This window comes from Apium graveolens, chromosome 9 (genome assembly GCF_009905375.1).
Source record: "Apium graveolens cultivar Ventura chromosome 9, ASM990537v1, whole genome shotgun sequence".
Classification (NCBI taxonomy): Eukaryota; Viridiplantae; Streptophyta; class Magnoliopsida; order Apiales; family Apiaceae; genus Apium; species Apium graveolens.
This window is the reverse complement of record NC_133655.1, coordinates 30960163-30977432: the sequence shown is the minus strand read 5'-3', so window position 1 is coordinate 30977432 and position 17270 is coordinate 30960163. Positions and strand designations below refer to the sequence as shown.

The 17270-nt window shown below is 33.6% G+C and overlaps 1 protein-coding gene across 1 annotated transcript; it reads right to left on the bottom strand.

Moving 5' to 3' along the window:
* Window positions 1-530: 530 nt before the first annotated feature.
* On the bottom strand, window positions 531-15511 carry LOC141683201 (zinc finger protein BRUTUS-like At1g74770). Its single transcript, XM_074487898.1, has 12 exons — window positions 15242-15511; window positions 6394-6615; window positions 6003-6197; window positions 5591-5928; window positions 5189-5420; window positions 3160-4871; window positions 2374-2589; window positions 2155-2292; window positions 1170-1404; window positions 1029-1088; window positions 882-953; window positions 531-783 (listed from the first exon to the last, which is right to left on the bottom strand). The coding sequence occupies exons 1-12, from the start codon at window positions 15452-15454 to the stop codon at window positions 682-684; spliced, it is 3735 nt and encodes a 1244-aa protein (XP_074343999.1). The 5' UTR covers window positions 15455-15511; the 3' UTR covers window positions 531-681.
* Between the last annotated feature and the right edge of the window lie 1759 nt (window positions 15512-17270).

Here is a 17270-nt window from a genome sequence, read left to right as displayed (position 1 = left end):
TTCCATGTAATTGCTTAAAATCAAACCATAATCCATCTATTCCGCGTCATCAGGAAAAAAAAACATCTTTTTATGTCAGACACCATCGTAACTATGACATGAACCATGTCACCGTTTGATGGTTTAAAAATTTGGGGTCAGGTCCAAAACGGACACATGTTGCAGCAACATACCGTACCGCTCTATGGGAAAAGGTGGGCCGTCCTTTATTGGCATAGATAAATAAACATCAAATAAGCGCAGTATGGTATACTGTAACATACTTCTGGGAACCTAACCCACGCAACTGCGGAGAAGATTAAATTATCGTGTTTAGTTGATAAATAAAGAGAGTTGAAGGTATTTGTAACGTGATAACGTGGAAGTTTAATTTGAGGAATTTTAGTTTTCCATACTTCAGAAAAGAAAGGCTTTCTTCCATCATCATGTAGTTATTTCGTCAGTAATGATAACATGTTTTTACAGTTTATGGCTTGATGTTTGCTTACATCTAATAACAAAGGCTCGCAATTTCAAACATATATACAATGTTTAACAAACTTATGTACAATCTTCTTCAATTCTAAAGAGAAATGAAGAGTACAAGTACATATATTTATTGCTTAATCAGTGGAATAAAAAGTTGTACAAGTCATCTGTACAGAGTTTCTGAGAGATTAGCCACATACAGTACAATTTCACTTACACAAGCCTTGTATTATATGAACCACATTGAGGACACTTGTGATAAAAATAGTGGAAAGAAGAATTACCTCTCTTTTCACAATCGTTGCATAATATAGCCTGCACATAATTGAGACAGTTGAGCAAATCTAGCATCTTCTTACACTATATAAACTGGAAAACTAGTTAAGCTGTTAACAACAGGAACCACTATCAACCTGAGTTTGGCCAGCATGTTCATCTGGAATTTTCTCATCAGCCAAGTATGCATCCAACATCTCAAAATACAACTACAATTAAACCATTTCAAAATTAAATCTGTCCTAAAAACTGTAACAAGAATGACAACAAAGTTTGGTAAAAACCTGCATGTCCCCGAGCGATTTGCTGCAAATTGGGCAGGTGTAGTGGGAAAACGTGTAGGCCTTTAGGAAATTCTGTCAGTAAATAATCGGTATGATTGTATAATGATAAGGAAGGGGAGGAACTTCATGTTAGATAAATACCTGGAAACATGAAGAGTGCATCAAATGGCTACATTTTAGAGACTTGATGGAAGTGCTTGATGTGAAAATTGACTCATGGCATATTGGGCAAACATCCTCAAAGCACTTTTCTCTACATGAGTGCAAAGTAAGAGATGGATGCATGCAAGCATTGCAAATCATGCAATGGAAGAAGTCAATTCCCAGTCCCTTCCCTAGACGGCACAGATTACAGTATGGACAGTGGTAAATTTGCCTGTACATTTCCAGTATATGCTAGATTATTAAAAATAAAGGTAAACCTCCACAGTAGAAAAAATGTTGATTATTAAGATTATAAGATTACAACTTTGAAATTTAGATCCATCTTATGAAGGTCCAGGACGACCGATGTAGCCTTATATAATTTCAGAACAAGCATATCACTTTGATAGGTTTTCTCGTTGTCTGAATTGTTCCTCAAGTTCAGCTAGAGACATTTTGAATAATCATTTTCTCTCTTTTCCAAAAAATTAATTTAGATAGAAAGAGAGAACACCTACAGAATTAATTCGTTTACTAAATCAAGTTCAATCATGCTATAACCTTAAACAGGTCCAATAATACCAAACACCTGTTTCTATCCTTGGTAGCAAACTCTGCAGACGCACGGAGAAAAACTTTTCGTATAACAGGAAAGTTGCAGCTTATACACTTTGGAGGACACACATATGTATAAGCAGGAAAGTGCATCAGATAGAGTAAATTCACAATATATTTAGAAGATAATTAAGTAAATTTACGGTATACATTGTATAACCTTCATAATGAAACAATTTACTCTGAGAACAATTTCAGAATATATGATGTAAGTAACTACGAATAAAACACCAATCTTAAATGTCTTCATCACTACATGTAATGTCAGATTTGTAAGGAAGAATGAGAAGTTCCAAGCAGTAGGTACCATGTAATTATGTAAAGAATCTATACGACAAAAAAAAACGAATTATAAACTCTTTGTTACCTCTCATCATCAAATAATTTACAGATTTTGCAGTAATAACTGGCCATGGATAGATTATTGCAAGAAGGGGTTGAGCAGGTGGGGCCAACAGGCTGAATTATCAGACATCTCATGCACATCATCTTGGTGGTGCTTTTTCTGCATGCAATAATAAGAAATATCAAATATGCAAGAAAACAAAATAACGATAAGTTTATATATTGAGATATTAATTGTTACCTATCCATAAAATGATCAGCCACTTTATCATGACATTTATAACATGTATATAGTGTATCACAGCAGGAAGAGACAAGCTTGCAGTTCCTCTTGTAATGTTTGCAGCCATATGTCTGTTTTTCAGGATCTCGATAAGATGGAAATTGTCCTGGAACTTTTTCCTCCTCAGTTGGTTCGGTCTCAGACTGCAATTTCTTCTGTGTAGCAATCCAGCGGCTGAAAGTCGTGGAAGTGCAAGTCAAGTTTGCATTGACATTTAGCAATTATGAAATCAGATATAAATAGCAAAATAACAACTGCCTTAAAAGGACAGTTTCTAGTGAACAGTCACAGAAGTTGTATACAAGGGAACACCAGCATAAAATTTTACATTTTTCTTTGTGATTAGAAACCTAATCAAGTATGAGCTATTCACACTAGTGTTAATTACTGCATAGGAATCAGCACATCTCAACTTATCTGCTGGAAACCTGTTGCTTAACCTGGAAATAATATATCCATTGTAGATCTACGCAAAACCTATTAAATTATATAAGTTGATACTACTTTGCTACAGTTATATACCAAGTCCCGTGCCTGACTTCAAAATATGCAAGTTTCTGAAAATATTTTACAGATATATATACTAATCACATTCGATTTATCTGTTATCACTTTTTTTGTTCTATGTTTACATGAATTGCATGGTATCTACGCTATTACCAATTAGGTAATTTGTAAAGGTGAAAGGAGAGACAATAGAGCTGTGTAATAAGAAGCTACCAAGAGAAGAAGCTTGATGCTAACCTGGTAAGCAAGCATTGAATAATGTAAGACTTCTTTTGAAGATCCAAAGCTGGCTCACGGGTTACACACCTTATTGCCGCATCCAGTTCCTCCTGACTCGTTATTAAAATGTCCTTTTCATCCCTCAACTTCTCATGGATTGCTGAACCTTTTTCTTTTTCATCAGCTAGAGCAGAGAAATCTGTTCTTTCATCATCTCTATTGTTGTCAACCTCGCCAGTAATATCAACACACTTTAAAGGTTTTTCTTTCTGCTGGTTTTCTTTCAATTTTTCTTCCTTACTAGCCAGAAGAAGATTTCCAGATAAATCAGTTCTATTTTGTGAATTTTCTATGCTTATCTTAAGAAAAGACCCATCTCTTTCGGCAGACCTTCCTTTCACCAAATATTTTGACACAAGCTCTAGTTCTTCTACGGTCAACCATGGCAAAGAATTTGATTTTTCTGCTACCTTGTCCATATGAAGCACCTTCCCACCTCCCCACCATTCCCCTAACCATTCATCAAAATTGGTATTTTTAGTCACCTTCCTCCATAATGATAAAATACTTTGCTGATCCTCTGTCTCTAAAGATGACATTAACCAGGGTATAATTTCTTGCAAACTTTCTGCTTTTATTCTTCCAAGCATGCGTCCTATGATTTGTTCTTGCTCCTGAACAGAAAAGTGTTCCCTAAATAAAGGTAAAAGTTCGATTTCTTCATGATGAATATGGTCACTGAGTACTTTATGCATTGATATGCACGTATCATGGAGTTTCACACACAACTGCTTGTACTTCGGCTCCCTATGATCTGGGGTATCTATACCATAATTAGATAATGTAGCAAGAAATCTTGAAATTTCATCGAGAATATTGGAAACCTTGATGAAATGTTCAACTTCTAATTTATGGTCGATGGTGTAGGATTGACTGATATTTTTAAAATCCACCTTGGCCTCCAGAGCTGGAAAGGCAATGTCGTCCTCTGAAGCACTATGCATCTGATACATTAATCTTACACAACGGAGGCGATAACGGAAGTCCGTAAGAAAAGCTATGCTATCGGACAACTTAGATGAAGCAATTACAAGGTAATTCAGATCCTTCATGAGAGCTTTGTGAATAACAAGGATGTGGTCCATTGGTGTCGATTTGAGGCAGGAAAAAGTGGTAGCATTATTACTCGCTGAAGAATGATATGAAATTTGGGAAGAGATATTTGAAGTTTGAGGGAGTAACACATGCAAATTCATCCCACTGTTGTATGATGTGTCATAATTCCTTGTGCTTTCGGAGGCAGAAGATGAAGTATGCATGTCACTTTTGGTAGCTGAATTATCTTCTAGTTGCCAAGAGTTAGATCTGTTGTAATGTTGCATATCCAACTGAAGTTTCGAGAGCTTGGTCTCCTCCTTGATTTGTTCATACAAAAATGAACACCTGCTATTAAAAAACTTCTGCAGGTCCCTTTTGAACTTTTCAGTAGAGATCTTACCTGAATAACTAGTGCGTACCCACTCGCATAAGATAGCTGCCAAAGGCTTATTGGCTAAAGATGCTTCTAAATTCATACTGATGAGAATGGACTTGGATTGCTCCTCGGATAAATGAGCTGCAAACCAAGTAATCATGCATTTTGCCAACCCAAGTGGCATCAGCTTAAGGCTTGTGTACAATAGCCACTGTTGCATTGAATGGCTGCAGTTCATTCCTATGAATGGAAAAACCTGATTTAAAGGGAATAAAGTGAGATAAGAAGGATGCACTTCAAGTTTCAATATAAACTGGAAGTAGAATTATTTATGTTTTAGGTAAAAATTCCCTCATTTACATGCCAAAAATATTATATAAATTTGTTGACGCTTAACAGATTTTTAAAATGTATCTTTGTTTCATTTTGATTTTTACATACAGCAAATATTGTTTTAATCATGCTCTTATGTAAAATAGTAGGAGTGTAGGACTATGTCACTACTAATGATTAAGTCTCTAATTTCATAATTTCATTGCTGTATAAGCATGATAAACAGAAAAAGCAGTGGACCTGTTTCTGAAGTAAGGTCAGATGTTCATCAATCCAGCTCAGAAATAGTTCCAGTTCCCCACAGAGCTTCTCAACATAGTTCTTAAGTGGTATTGCGATATGAGATTTATAAGACAGCAAGTTCTGTAGACCTTCAATTTTCCTCTCGTCCAGGAATTGTGCATATTCGGGCAAACTGGAATCTTTGGAAAGTTCATTCCATACAGGGTAAAATATTTTATTCAGCGCATTGCTGCAAAGAGCATTTATCGAGAATTGTTAGTATTGAACTGACAGTAGTGACAATAACTTAGAGAAGGTAAGTGTCAAACCCCGTTCATATATAATGAGATGATCCCACTAATTTTAAAGAGGACTCCGTTTGGCACCAAACTGGCTTAGTTATGTAATCACTGTATATACCTATAGAATATGAGGGTATCTGCCATAAAATTTAGCTGTATAACAAGTGAAGCAAGATCTGAGAAGGTGTTTAAGGATCTCATTTGATAGAGCTCCAGCAAAATCACTTGCAGATCTTTTGTAATGGCACTATGCCAAAGTTGAATCCCATCAACTGGATTGTTTCCACCAGTTTGGAGTGCAAAAATCTCTGCAAATTGCTGATTTTCTGCAATGTTTGCCTCGGACGTGTACATCTTGTGAATGTCCCGGTAATTGCCAAGGCCTTTACGAAACTGAACTCCTAGTGCACCACTATCATATTTCTGCTTCTTGCCACCAATCCAAGATTGTACTACCTTTCAAGATAGAAGTCAGCATATTACACATATAACTTAAGTAGCAGTCATTGAGAGCTTCAGTCAGAATTTACCTCTTGCAATAGTTTTTCCTTGGGAACAACTTTTTCTATGCAGTGCATAAACTCTACCTGTTCTTGTGAGGAAAGAAAAGATAATATCCAAGGCAAAAAGTCCTCAAGCAGCGCCACAGGGATACTGCACATGAACTGCCAAACGTATGCTGCCTGTTTCTCTAGAGAGAACTGCTGCGTAAGTAGTGGAAATATCTGCACACAGTATTTATGGTCATAAAATAGTGTTCGCCTGTACCTTAAGTGCACAGAGATGAATATATTTCGACACAATTAATGGTAAGTGCAAAAACACTGCCACAATTGGTTATAAAACAATGGTAACTACTTCAAGTTTATACAATTATTGAGCATATAGTTTGTGATATAGTAAAGTAACCAACATATATACCTGCTCTTCTTCTTTAAGCATATGCTGGAAAATCGTTGTCTGTATTGTGCCAATGCGGAATACAAGTTCTTGGAATGGACTTGAACTATCTTCGTGGCTGTCGTTCATTGAAACATCCAGGCAGTGGAAAACAGAGCCGAAGAGGTCATCTATGCTGGCATGTTCGAGTGAGTATGTATTAACAACATTTTTTACAAGTTTATCCAGAGCCATAAAAATGACCTGCCAATGTGGTGATCATATCAGGATACCATTGATGTGCTTATAAACCAATTATAGTTACTAGATTACCAAACCCTCAAGCTATATAGATGACACTGAGAATAACACTCAGCACCACCAAATATGTACTATATCCAGCTTGATCAAAGGTGCTGAGTTGGAATGCAAGTGAGATAATTATGACATCAGATTCTGTTATAAAAGTTAGTTAGAAATGATCGTGTAGAAGATTCCAAAGTGGTGTATATAGTCTGATCCACTCACTGTAACAAGACAAGCTGATTGTTTGTTTTGGTTGAAATGTAGCTTGTTACGGATCATCTTCTTCCTTGCTTATCTCTGCAACTTGCTTCTTCTTTCTACAACTCTGAATTTGTCACTCAAGCTAAGATGATTTACTTGATCTATTTGTGACTCATTTTTTTTTTCTCTCACGTAAAGCTATTTATAATTATCTCCATTTTTCCCATAGGCACTTGTTTAAAATTTGACAAATCGACTTTTACCATCTGCAACATACTCTTAACTCACTCTTCGTAGATGATTTGATCATCTCGAACATACTCTTAACTCACTCTTCGTAGATGATTTGATCATCTCGAACATACTCTTATCTCACTGTTCATAGATAATATAAAATATCAGGAAAATAATTCAAGAGGTTCCAAATTAATATCCAAAATGGACCGTTAATGTCCGTATGATTGGCTACAAATCAATTTATAATAGAAACTCATGCATTTACATAAATTTTACCAACAAAAACACCCCAAATTGATATGATGTGGATGATATTATATAATCTTGATAAAATAGCTTTGTAATCTCTTACTTGATATGAAAGTTTGACTTGAGTGCTTTGACCGCGTAGTTAGCATAATAATTTTCAATTTTTTTTTGCGAATAAAAGTATATAATTAAAACTTTAATTTACAAAATAAAATTTTTAAAAAATATTATTTAATCTATGCGGTCAAAACACTTAGAATTGTGTGCAACAAAGTCAAGCGACATATAAAAACAGAGAGAGTAATATTTTAGGAGAACCAGTAATTTAATTTAACAACAAAATTCTTAATATATCAAAACTGTTATGATATTATTGTATGACACTTAACTTTTTAGATGTCCTTTGAGCTTTCACCTTTACCCCATTAATTGACACAAACTCTTGGCTTTTCACTTCTCAAGGAATCTATGTTTTAGAAGCCTATAAAAGACTTGCATGTACATTATCTTGTAATAGCAATAAACATGAAATCTTAAGTTCTTTTCTACTCTCTCTACTTTTATATTATATATTATATAACACGTTATCAGCACGATTTGCTTATAAAATAAGGAGATCAATTTTACTTAAGTGTTGAAAGGAGATCATCAAAGTGTAAATAGGTGTTGAAAATTCAAGAAGAAGAAGGATTCTACGTTATTTCAGTTTGTCCACCAGGTAAATACACTATTTTTAGTTTACTTTGCTTCGGTTGCAATTGGATGATCTTTATGTGCTTGTTATGTGCCTGATTCTTGTATATTTTGTACCTGATTCATTATTCATCGGAATTTATTGAGTTAATACTCGTTGTAAAGGCTTTTTGATTATCTACAATCTTTCTTCTTTGCGTTTTTCCGAAATCTGCTTATAAGTATGTCAAAATCTGCATTTTGTGTAATCTGATTGTATGATTCAGGATGATATGCAGTGACTTCTTCGTGTTTTATACTTTTTCAGATAAAATCATCTTCATAGAGCAAATTGGAATTCTTTGAAACTGATCAGATTTGACTTTATCATAATTAGCCATTTTATACAGTAGATTGCATTCAATGTACCATTAGATTGAATTCAATGCACCATCATCATGTTATATTATCATGCGTTTTTAAATATTAATGCATATGTGTTTTTCTTGCATATTATTAAATACTAGCTTAAAACCCGTTATTTATATATTTTTATTTATATTTTATATGATTTTATTGAAATTCTAATATAAATAATTGAATACGTAAATTAATAACAATTTAATTATAATTTGATTGTGTATAATTTTAAGTTAAATCAAATAGTATAGTATAAAATAGTATATGTTGATGAGATTTGAATTATTAAACTTATTTATAAATAATAATTAAATGTTTGATGTTGGTGGGGTTCGAAACTGTGAACTTGGTTAGTGATTTTTTTTATAAATATTAATATAAATGTTTGTTGTTGGTAGCATTCGAACCTAGAAATTTATTTGCAATTTTATAAATAATAATATAAATGTCTGTTGTTGGCGGGATTCGAACCTGTAAGTTTGGTTGGTGTATTTTTTTAGTATTCGGATCTAACGGTTATGATTATTTGGTTAAGAGATCTGACGGTCGTGATCAAAAAGGATAACCAAAAACAGAGTCAACCAAACTACAAATTATAGCTCTGTTCGGTTATTATAGTTTAGTATAGATTGACCGAATGTGCTTATTATAAAAGTGTTAACGAAGCATGCATACGAAAGAGAACCAATTTGAGATACAACAGAAATTCATGGGCATGATTATAAATTCATGGTCATGATTATATTTGACATGAATTCTTGATGCTGAAATTCATCTTAATGCAATGGGCCTCGGTGACACTATAAAAGAGGGAAATAAAACCTCCGAACAAGATAAGGCAACAACCATGATATTTCTTCGCCACCACCTTGATGAATGATTGAAAACTGAATATTTGACTATTAAAGATCCATCAACACTTTGGAAGGATCTCAAAGAAGATATGACCACCAAAAAATGGTGATACTTCCTAAAACTCGCTATGATTGACTACACTTGCGATTGCAAGATTATAAAAGTGTGAGTGCGTATAACTCTGCCATGTTTAAAATTACATCTCAATTAAAATTATGTGGCGAGAATATCACCGATAAAGATATGTTGGAAAAAACATATTCCACTTTCCATGCCAATAATATGCTCTTGCAACAACAATATCGTGAACATGGATTCACAAAATATTCTGAGCTGATATCTGTTTGTCTTCTTGCTGAGCAAAATAATGAACTTTTGCTGAAAAATCATCAAGCACGTCCAACTGGCTCAACACCATTCCCTGAAGTGAATGCGGTGACTAATAATGAATATAGAGATAATAAATCATTTGGACGTGGATGTGGACGTGGACGTGGACATAGATATGGGTATGGACGTGGGCGTGGACGTGCCCGTGGTCATTGTTTTGTGCATGGTAGAGGCCGTAATCAAAAAAATCCCCCCAACTTTAAAAGGAAGCCTTACTACCAGAAACGAACAATAAATGAGGAGAAATCCGAGGGTAGTACAATGGTTAAAAGGGGTGAAAGTACTTGTAGTCAATGTGGAATGAAAGGTCAGTGGAGAAGTACATATCGTACCTCCAAGCACTTTGCTGACCTATATCAAGCATCTTTAAAGAATGTTGAAACTAATTTCACCGAACAGAATGATCCTTTGGGGATTGCCCATCTTGAAGCACATCTTGGAAGTGATGATCAAGTTGATCCTTCGGCCTTTACTCACATGAAAGTTGGTGATTTTTTTGAAGATGTTGATGTGAATATGCCTAAATTTGGTGGTGATGAGCCTAAGAATAACTAAACAAGGCCTTATATTGCTTGTTAAGTTTTTTTCGTTAATGAAGTACTTGAGATGTTCTACCTCTACTTCTAATTTTATTTAATTTTTCGTGAAGAAAAATGGCCAGTAGCCTCTCATCATGTGTTATAAAAGATGAGGAATCTTTTTGTTTGGCGGATAGTGCAACAACACATACAATTTTGAAAAATAAAGCATATTTTTCGCATCTAATATTAGCCAAAGCTAATGTAAATACAATATCGGGTGCATCAGATATAATTGAAGGCTCCGGAAGAGCAAGTATAGTGCTACCCAATTGTACATGTTTATTGATTGAAAATGCAATGTTTTCCATCCGATCAAAAAGAAATTTTTTGAGTTTTAAAGATATACGCCACAACGGCTATCATATTGAGACGACAAATAAACGTGATAATGAATATTTAAGTATCACGACTATAGTCTAGGGGAGGAAACATGTGATAGAAAAACTTCCATCATATAATTCTGGATTATATTATACTTTCATAAATCCAGTTGAATCACACATGACTATTAATACAAGATCCGTTGACCCGACAAATTTTACTATATGGCTTGATCGTTTAAGCCCATCCAGGTTCAACAATGATGCGAAGAATTATTGAAAATTCAAATGGACATCCACTCAAAAACAAAATTGTTCCACTGTCCAAAGATTTTTCATATGTTGCTTGTATTCAAAGAAAATTGATAATAAAACCATCTCCTGTAAAAGTTGTCAATGAATGCCCAAAATTTTTGGAGCGAATTCAAGGAGATATATGTGGACCAATTATCCCATCTAGTGGGCCATTTCAGTACTTTATGGTACTCATTGATGCATCAACAAGATGGTCACACGTTAGTTTATTGTCCACTCGTAATGTGGCTTTTGCACGACTCCTTGCTCAAATAATTCGATTACGAGCACAATTTCCAGATTATAATATAAAGAAAATAAGATTGGACAGAGCAGGAGAATTTACATCCCAGTCTTTTAAAGATTATTGTATGTCTATTGCGATTGAAGTGGAACATTCTGTTGCCCACACACACACTCAAAATGGTCTTGCTGAGTCTTTCATTAAAAGGCTACAACTAATTGCGAGACCATTACTTATGAGAACAAATTTACCAACTACCTCCCGGGGACATGCAATATTACATGCGGCTTCTTTAGTCCGGTTAAGACCGACTTCTTATCATAAATATTCCCCAATGCAACTTGTAATTGGTCAAGAACCAAATATCTCTCACTTGAAAATTTTTGGGTGTGCAGTTTATGTTCCAATATCCCCTCCCCAAAGAACAAAAATGAGACCACAAAGAAGATTAGGGGTATATATTGAATTTAATTCCCCCTCGATTATTAAATATTTGGAGCCCAAGACTGGTGATTTATTCAGGGCAAATTTGCCGATTGTCAATTTGATGAGACGGTTTTTCCTGCATTAGGGGGAGATAAGACAAAATTTGAAAAAGAAAAGCAAGAAATTTTGTGGAATACAGTATCCTTGTCTCATTATGATCCTCGAACAAATCAATGTGAACTTGAAGTTCAAAAGATTATCCACTACAAGAAGTCGCAAATATATTGTCTGATGCATTTACTGATGTCAAGAATGTGACAAAGTCACATATACCAGCTGTTAATGTTCCTTGTAAGATTAAACTTCCTGAAGAAGATAATAAAATCATGCTAGCAAATGAGTCTAAAGCACGCCAGAAGCGTGGTAGACCTATTGGATCCAAGGATAAAACTCCAAGAAAAACAAGGAAACTTGATAAGAAAGTTGGAACATCAAATGACATCATAAATTTGATCACTAAAGAGACGTCTTCCAAGGATGATCAAACACCTGAAATTATTGATAATGAAGAGAGCTCGATAAATTATGTCATTTCAGGAAAGAGGTGGAACAGAAAAGAAATTGTCATGAATGATATATTTGCATATGCAGCTATACTTGACATTTCTGAGGAAATCGAGGATCGTGAGCCTAGATCGATCTATGAATGTAAAAGAAGAAATGATTGGCCAAAGCGGAAAGAAACTATTGAAGCAGAAATGAAATCACTTGAAAAACGCCAAGTTTTTGGATCTATTGTCCAAACACCCGCAGGTTTAAAATCCGTTGGATATAGATGGGTATTTGTGCGTAAAAGAAATGAGAAAATTGAAATTGTGAGATACAAGGCACGCCTTGTTGCTCAAGGCTTCTCACAAAGACCGGGAATCGATTACGAAGAAACTTATTCCCCGGTAATGAATGCAACAACATTTAGATTTTTAATAAGTTTATCAATTCTATAATGGCTTCGAATGAATTTAATGGATGTTGTGGCTGCCTACTTGTATGGGTCACTCGATAGTGACATTTACATGAAGATCCCTGATGGATTAAAAATGCCTGAAGCATATAGTTCAAGACCCCGAGAGATTTACTCAATTAAATTACAAAGATCATTATACGGATTGAAACAATCGGGTCGTATGTGGTACAATCGTCTCAGTGAATATCTTTTGAAATATGGATATACTAATAATGTAATATGTCCATGTGTTTTTATTAAAAGGACAAAATTGGGGTTTACTATCATTGCTGTCTATGTTGATGATTTAAACATCATTGGAACTCCAGATGAACTTCATGAGACGATTGGATATTTGAAAAGAGAGTTTGAAATGAAGGATTTGGGTAAAACAAAACTCTGCCTTGGTTTTTCAAGTTGAACATTTATCTAAAGGAATCTTTATCCACCAGTCTTTATATATTGAAAAGATTCGTAAACGGTTTATTATGGATAAAGCATATCCTGTGAGTACACATATGGTTGTACGTTCACTAGAAAAGGTCCAATCCGTCCAAGAGAAAAAGGAGAAGAACTTCTTGGTCGAGAAGTACCATATCTTAGTGTCATTAGTGCACTAATGTATCTTGCCAATTGCACACGTCCTGATATTGCATTTTCTGTTAATCTATTGGCAAGACATAGTTCTGCTCCAACTCGAAGACATTGGACTAGTGTGAAACAAATATTTAGATATTTTCGAGGAACAATGGATATGGGCTTATTTTATGCTAAAGACTCACAAGTGGAATTAGTTGGTTATGCAGATGCAGGATATCGGTCTGATCCTCATAAAGGAAGGTCACAAACAGGTTATATATCCATATATGGTGATACTGCAATATCTTGGCGCTCAACAAAACAGACTCTTGCAGCAACTTCTTCAAATCATGCTTAATTATTGGCCCTTCATGAAGCTAGTCGAGAATGTGTATGGATGAGGTCTCTTGTTCACCATATTCGAGATTCATGTGGTCTTTCAGTCAACAAAAGAATTCCTACCACTTTGTATGAAGACAATGAAGCTTGCATCATTCAGACACGTGAATGCTACATTAAAGGAGATCGGACAAAACACATTGATCCAAAATTCTTCTTCACCCATGAACTTCAACAAAGGGGAGAGATTGATGTTTGTCAGATTCGTTCATGTGAAAATCCAGCAGATTTGTTTATAAAATCACTTCCTACATCTTCGTTCGAGAAGTTGGTGCACAAAATTGGAATGCGCAAACTTTGAGATCTATGTTGATATTCATAGTCATGTCAAAATGAGGGGGAGATATAATACGCTCGTTGTTACACGAGCAACACATGTACTATTTTTCTTTTGGTAGGGTTTTTCCCACAGGTTTTTCCTAGTAAGGTTTTAATGAGGCATGTTGTTGTACGAGTCATCCAAGGGGGAGTGTTATGATATTATTGTATGACTCTTAAATTTCTAGATGTCCTTTGAGTTTTCTCCTTTACCCCATTAATTGACACAAACTTTTGGTTTTTCACTTCTCAAGTAACCTATATTTTAGAAGCATATAAAAGGCTTGCATGTACATTATCTTGTGATATCAATAAACATGAAATTTTAAGTTTTTTTTTACTCTCTCTACTTTTATATAATATATTATATAACAAAACACCATTTATAATATTATAATAATTTTTGCATATGAAAACACCCTAACTGTACATCATATATCAAGGCAACAAAAATACGCAGATTATACATCATATGTCAAATGTAGCAATAATAATACTATGCAATAATAATTATTTTATGCATATAAAAACACCCTCCACTTTTCTCGTATGACGTTCATTTTTATGTTAATTTTGAACGAGCTAAATCAAATAGCTAACAAACAAGTTGGAGTTTAGTTAATTTTAAACGTGTCGATATGCTTATTTAACATAAGTGAGCTGAATCTCTATCTGAACTCGGTTGTCTAATTAAATAGTCTAGTCAAGTTAACTTACGAGCTAATCAAGCCAAGTAAAACTTATTATTCTCGCAGGCTCATCAATTTAAAAAGAAAAACAAAAACTTAAATATAATTAATTTTCAATTTATAAATAATGAATATTAAATTTATTAACAATTTAATGTATTCGAGTACGAGTTTGAATTTAACTGAGTTTTGAATTTAGGGTTGGGCAAAAACTCCAGTCGTTTAAGTAAACTAGGTCGAACTTTGTATTTGAATGCGGGTCGGCTCAAATCAGAGCTCTGTATTAGTCATGTGAGCGAGTGGAATAGTAATACCAAGTACCAACTTCACCAACAGATAATATATGTGATGACTTCCTAACCATTTTTTAAATACATGTGTGTTTATTTTAAAACAAAAATACAAGTAGATTAGTAATATAATTAATATAATAATCATATTCAGAATTAAAATATCAAATTAATTTAATACAAGTAAACGACATTAAATTGCATAATCATAAGTTAACAATATAAAAATAAGGATACATCATTACTGAGTACGCTTGAGTTCTTGAGTGTTTGAAGAGTGCACAATAAATTGTTGAAAGCCATTTTAATTTCTAACTTTTAAAAAATTTAGCTTAAAAGCATACATGAAAATTTTAGCCTTAACAATTAACTATTAAGCAAAGAAATTTAGCAAAAGAAAGAAATTAAAAAAAATACCTCGTCTTCAGCAGCGGAGTGATATTTATAGAAAAGCTTCAAGAATTCAAACCGCTGGCGAATGTCAATGACAAAACCATCGTCACGACCTCCCCTCTCCGCCGCCTCCACTGCGATACGACGGAGCTCCGTGAGCTCCACACGAAGAGCTTTATGGAAGCAAAGCAAAAGTAGAATGGGAGCATCCATCAGTCCAACTATATCTCCCGCCATTATTAATGTTGCTGCTGGTTCTTCTTCGTCTTCTTCTTCTTCCGGCACCCCACTGAGTTCTTCTCCGGCCATTTCCAAGCGAGAAGAAAGGAAGTTTCATTGTCATGACACTGCTCAATATAAAGCATTTGCTTCTATGACTCTCCTATCACTCTCACTCTATAATTAAAGAATGTAAATTATTTAAAATATGAGAATCACGTACCTGATAACCTATGTTAGGTTATAACATTAATGTATCAAGGTAATTTTGAAAGTTCACAATAAAAAATTACTAGTAGATATAGTAATGCAATTAAATATATATCAAAATATAATCTCACGAAAATTACGGGTCATTTTTATGAGTGAACATTTTTCAATTCAGAATCAAGAATTGAATTGAATTGAATCCAACAAAACATTTGGTTCCCCTTCAGATTTTAACTAATTCAAGGTCCAGTTTCTTTTTTTTTTATATAAATTTCAAGAATGATGTTTTTTTTGAGAATAAGAATGATGTTATATTATATTATATTTTTCATTTGTTTAAATATATAAGATATTTCAATTATTTTGATGAATATATATTTTATTAAATTTTAGAAAGTAGTCGAATACAACTTTTAATAAGTTATCTTTAATAAATATTCAAAATTAGTCACAATTAAAAAATGTGGATAAAAACCTATATATAAAATATATATAAATATGAAATATAATAAGAATTCTGTTCGGAACTAAACCGTACCAAAATTTACAATTTGGTTTTAGTTCGATTCTTTTATATAAACAATTCCGGTTTGGTTCTTAAAATATTTTAATTTTAATATTTGTTTATTTCATTTTTGTTTCAACCCGTTACTCACCCGTATTCCAATCCCATTTTTCTGAAAAAATAATTGATTATATGTTATAATTGCCACGTAGGCAATCAAAGACATTGTACCTAACTACATACTGCCACGTAAGTGTGATTAATTATGTGAAAATGTCGAAAAGAGAGCACGTCACGTGACAATTGTAGCAAAATATAAGGTGCATGTCATGCAGCTTAAATTAACTAACTATGGTCAACACACAATTTACTATTTTTGCGACTTGATCCATGCATTAGTTGAATGACTTTATAAACAAAATAGTCATTAAAATTATACTACTGTCTTCGAGAAACAGGCATTGTCATTATTTTATAATTAAAATTTGTAGTCCAATGAATCAAATTAAAACTAGCTACAAAGTCGCCCTGATATATAATATAGTTAATTTTGCCCAAATTTAACTCAAAAACTAATAACAAAAGTTCAGTTTGAAGTTGAGGATTGGATTTTTGGGAGAAATTTTAAGAGCGAGCATTCGATTTTTTATGGTGAAAAAATGATTTTTAGGAGCTACGACTTTTGATATTAATTATTTAAAAAGATGGTTAACATTAAAGTTCATCTTTTAACTATTTTAAAATCGTCTTACAAAACAAAAAAGAATGGAACTAAAGTTATGCAGCTTCAAAATAATTAGAATGTAACTACAAATTTCATTACTAAAGAAGTATGTTAAAAAAATCATTTTGATTTAAAATAAAATTACAGTTTAACCTAAAAATAAGTAACTTGATTTAACTATAAATCAAGGGCCAAATATTCTGTAATTGTAAGGTCAAATTGATCCCCGGAGATGTAAAGAATGTATCTGCCGGCAATACTTAAGTTCATTACATAATTTCTTTATTGTGAAGTTGGACTGTGGTTGTTAATTAGCGGCGACCTTAGTGTAGTAGTACAGTTTAGCTGAGGTTAATTATAAATTTATACCATACAATTTAGCGTGTGTTTGTCTC

Excerpts from the sequence above, each read along its gene's own strand:
- LOC141683201 (XM_074487898.1), bottom strand. The coding sequence starts at position 15,454 with ATGGCGGGAGATATAGTTGGACTGATGGATGCTCCCATTCTACTTTTG. Across the intron at positions 6,198-6,393 it reads TGCTTAAAGAAGAAGAGCAG|ATATTTCCACTACTTACGCA; the intron begins GTATATATGTTG and ends TACTGTGTGCAG. Across the intron at positions 2,293-2,373 it reads GCTGATCATTTTATGGATAG|AAAAAGCACCACCAAGATGA; the intron begins GTAACAATTAAT and ends TATTGCATGCAG.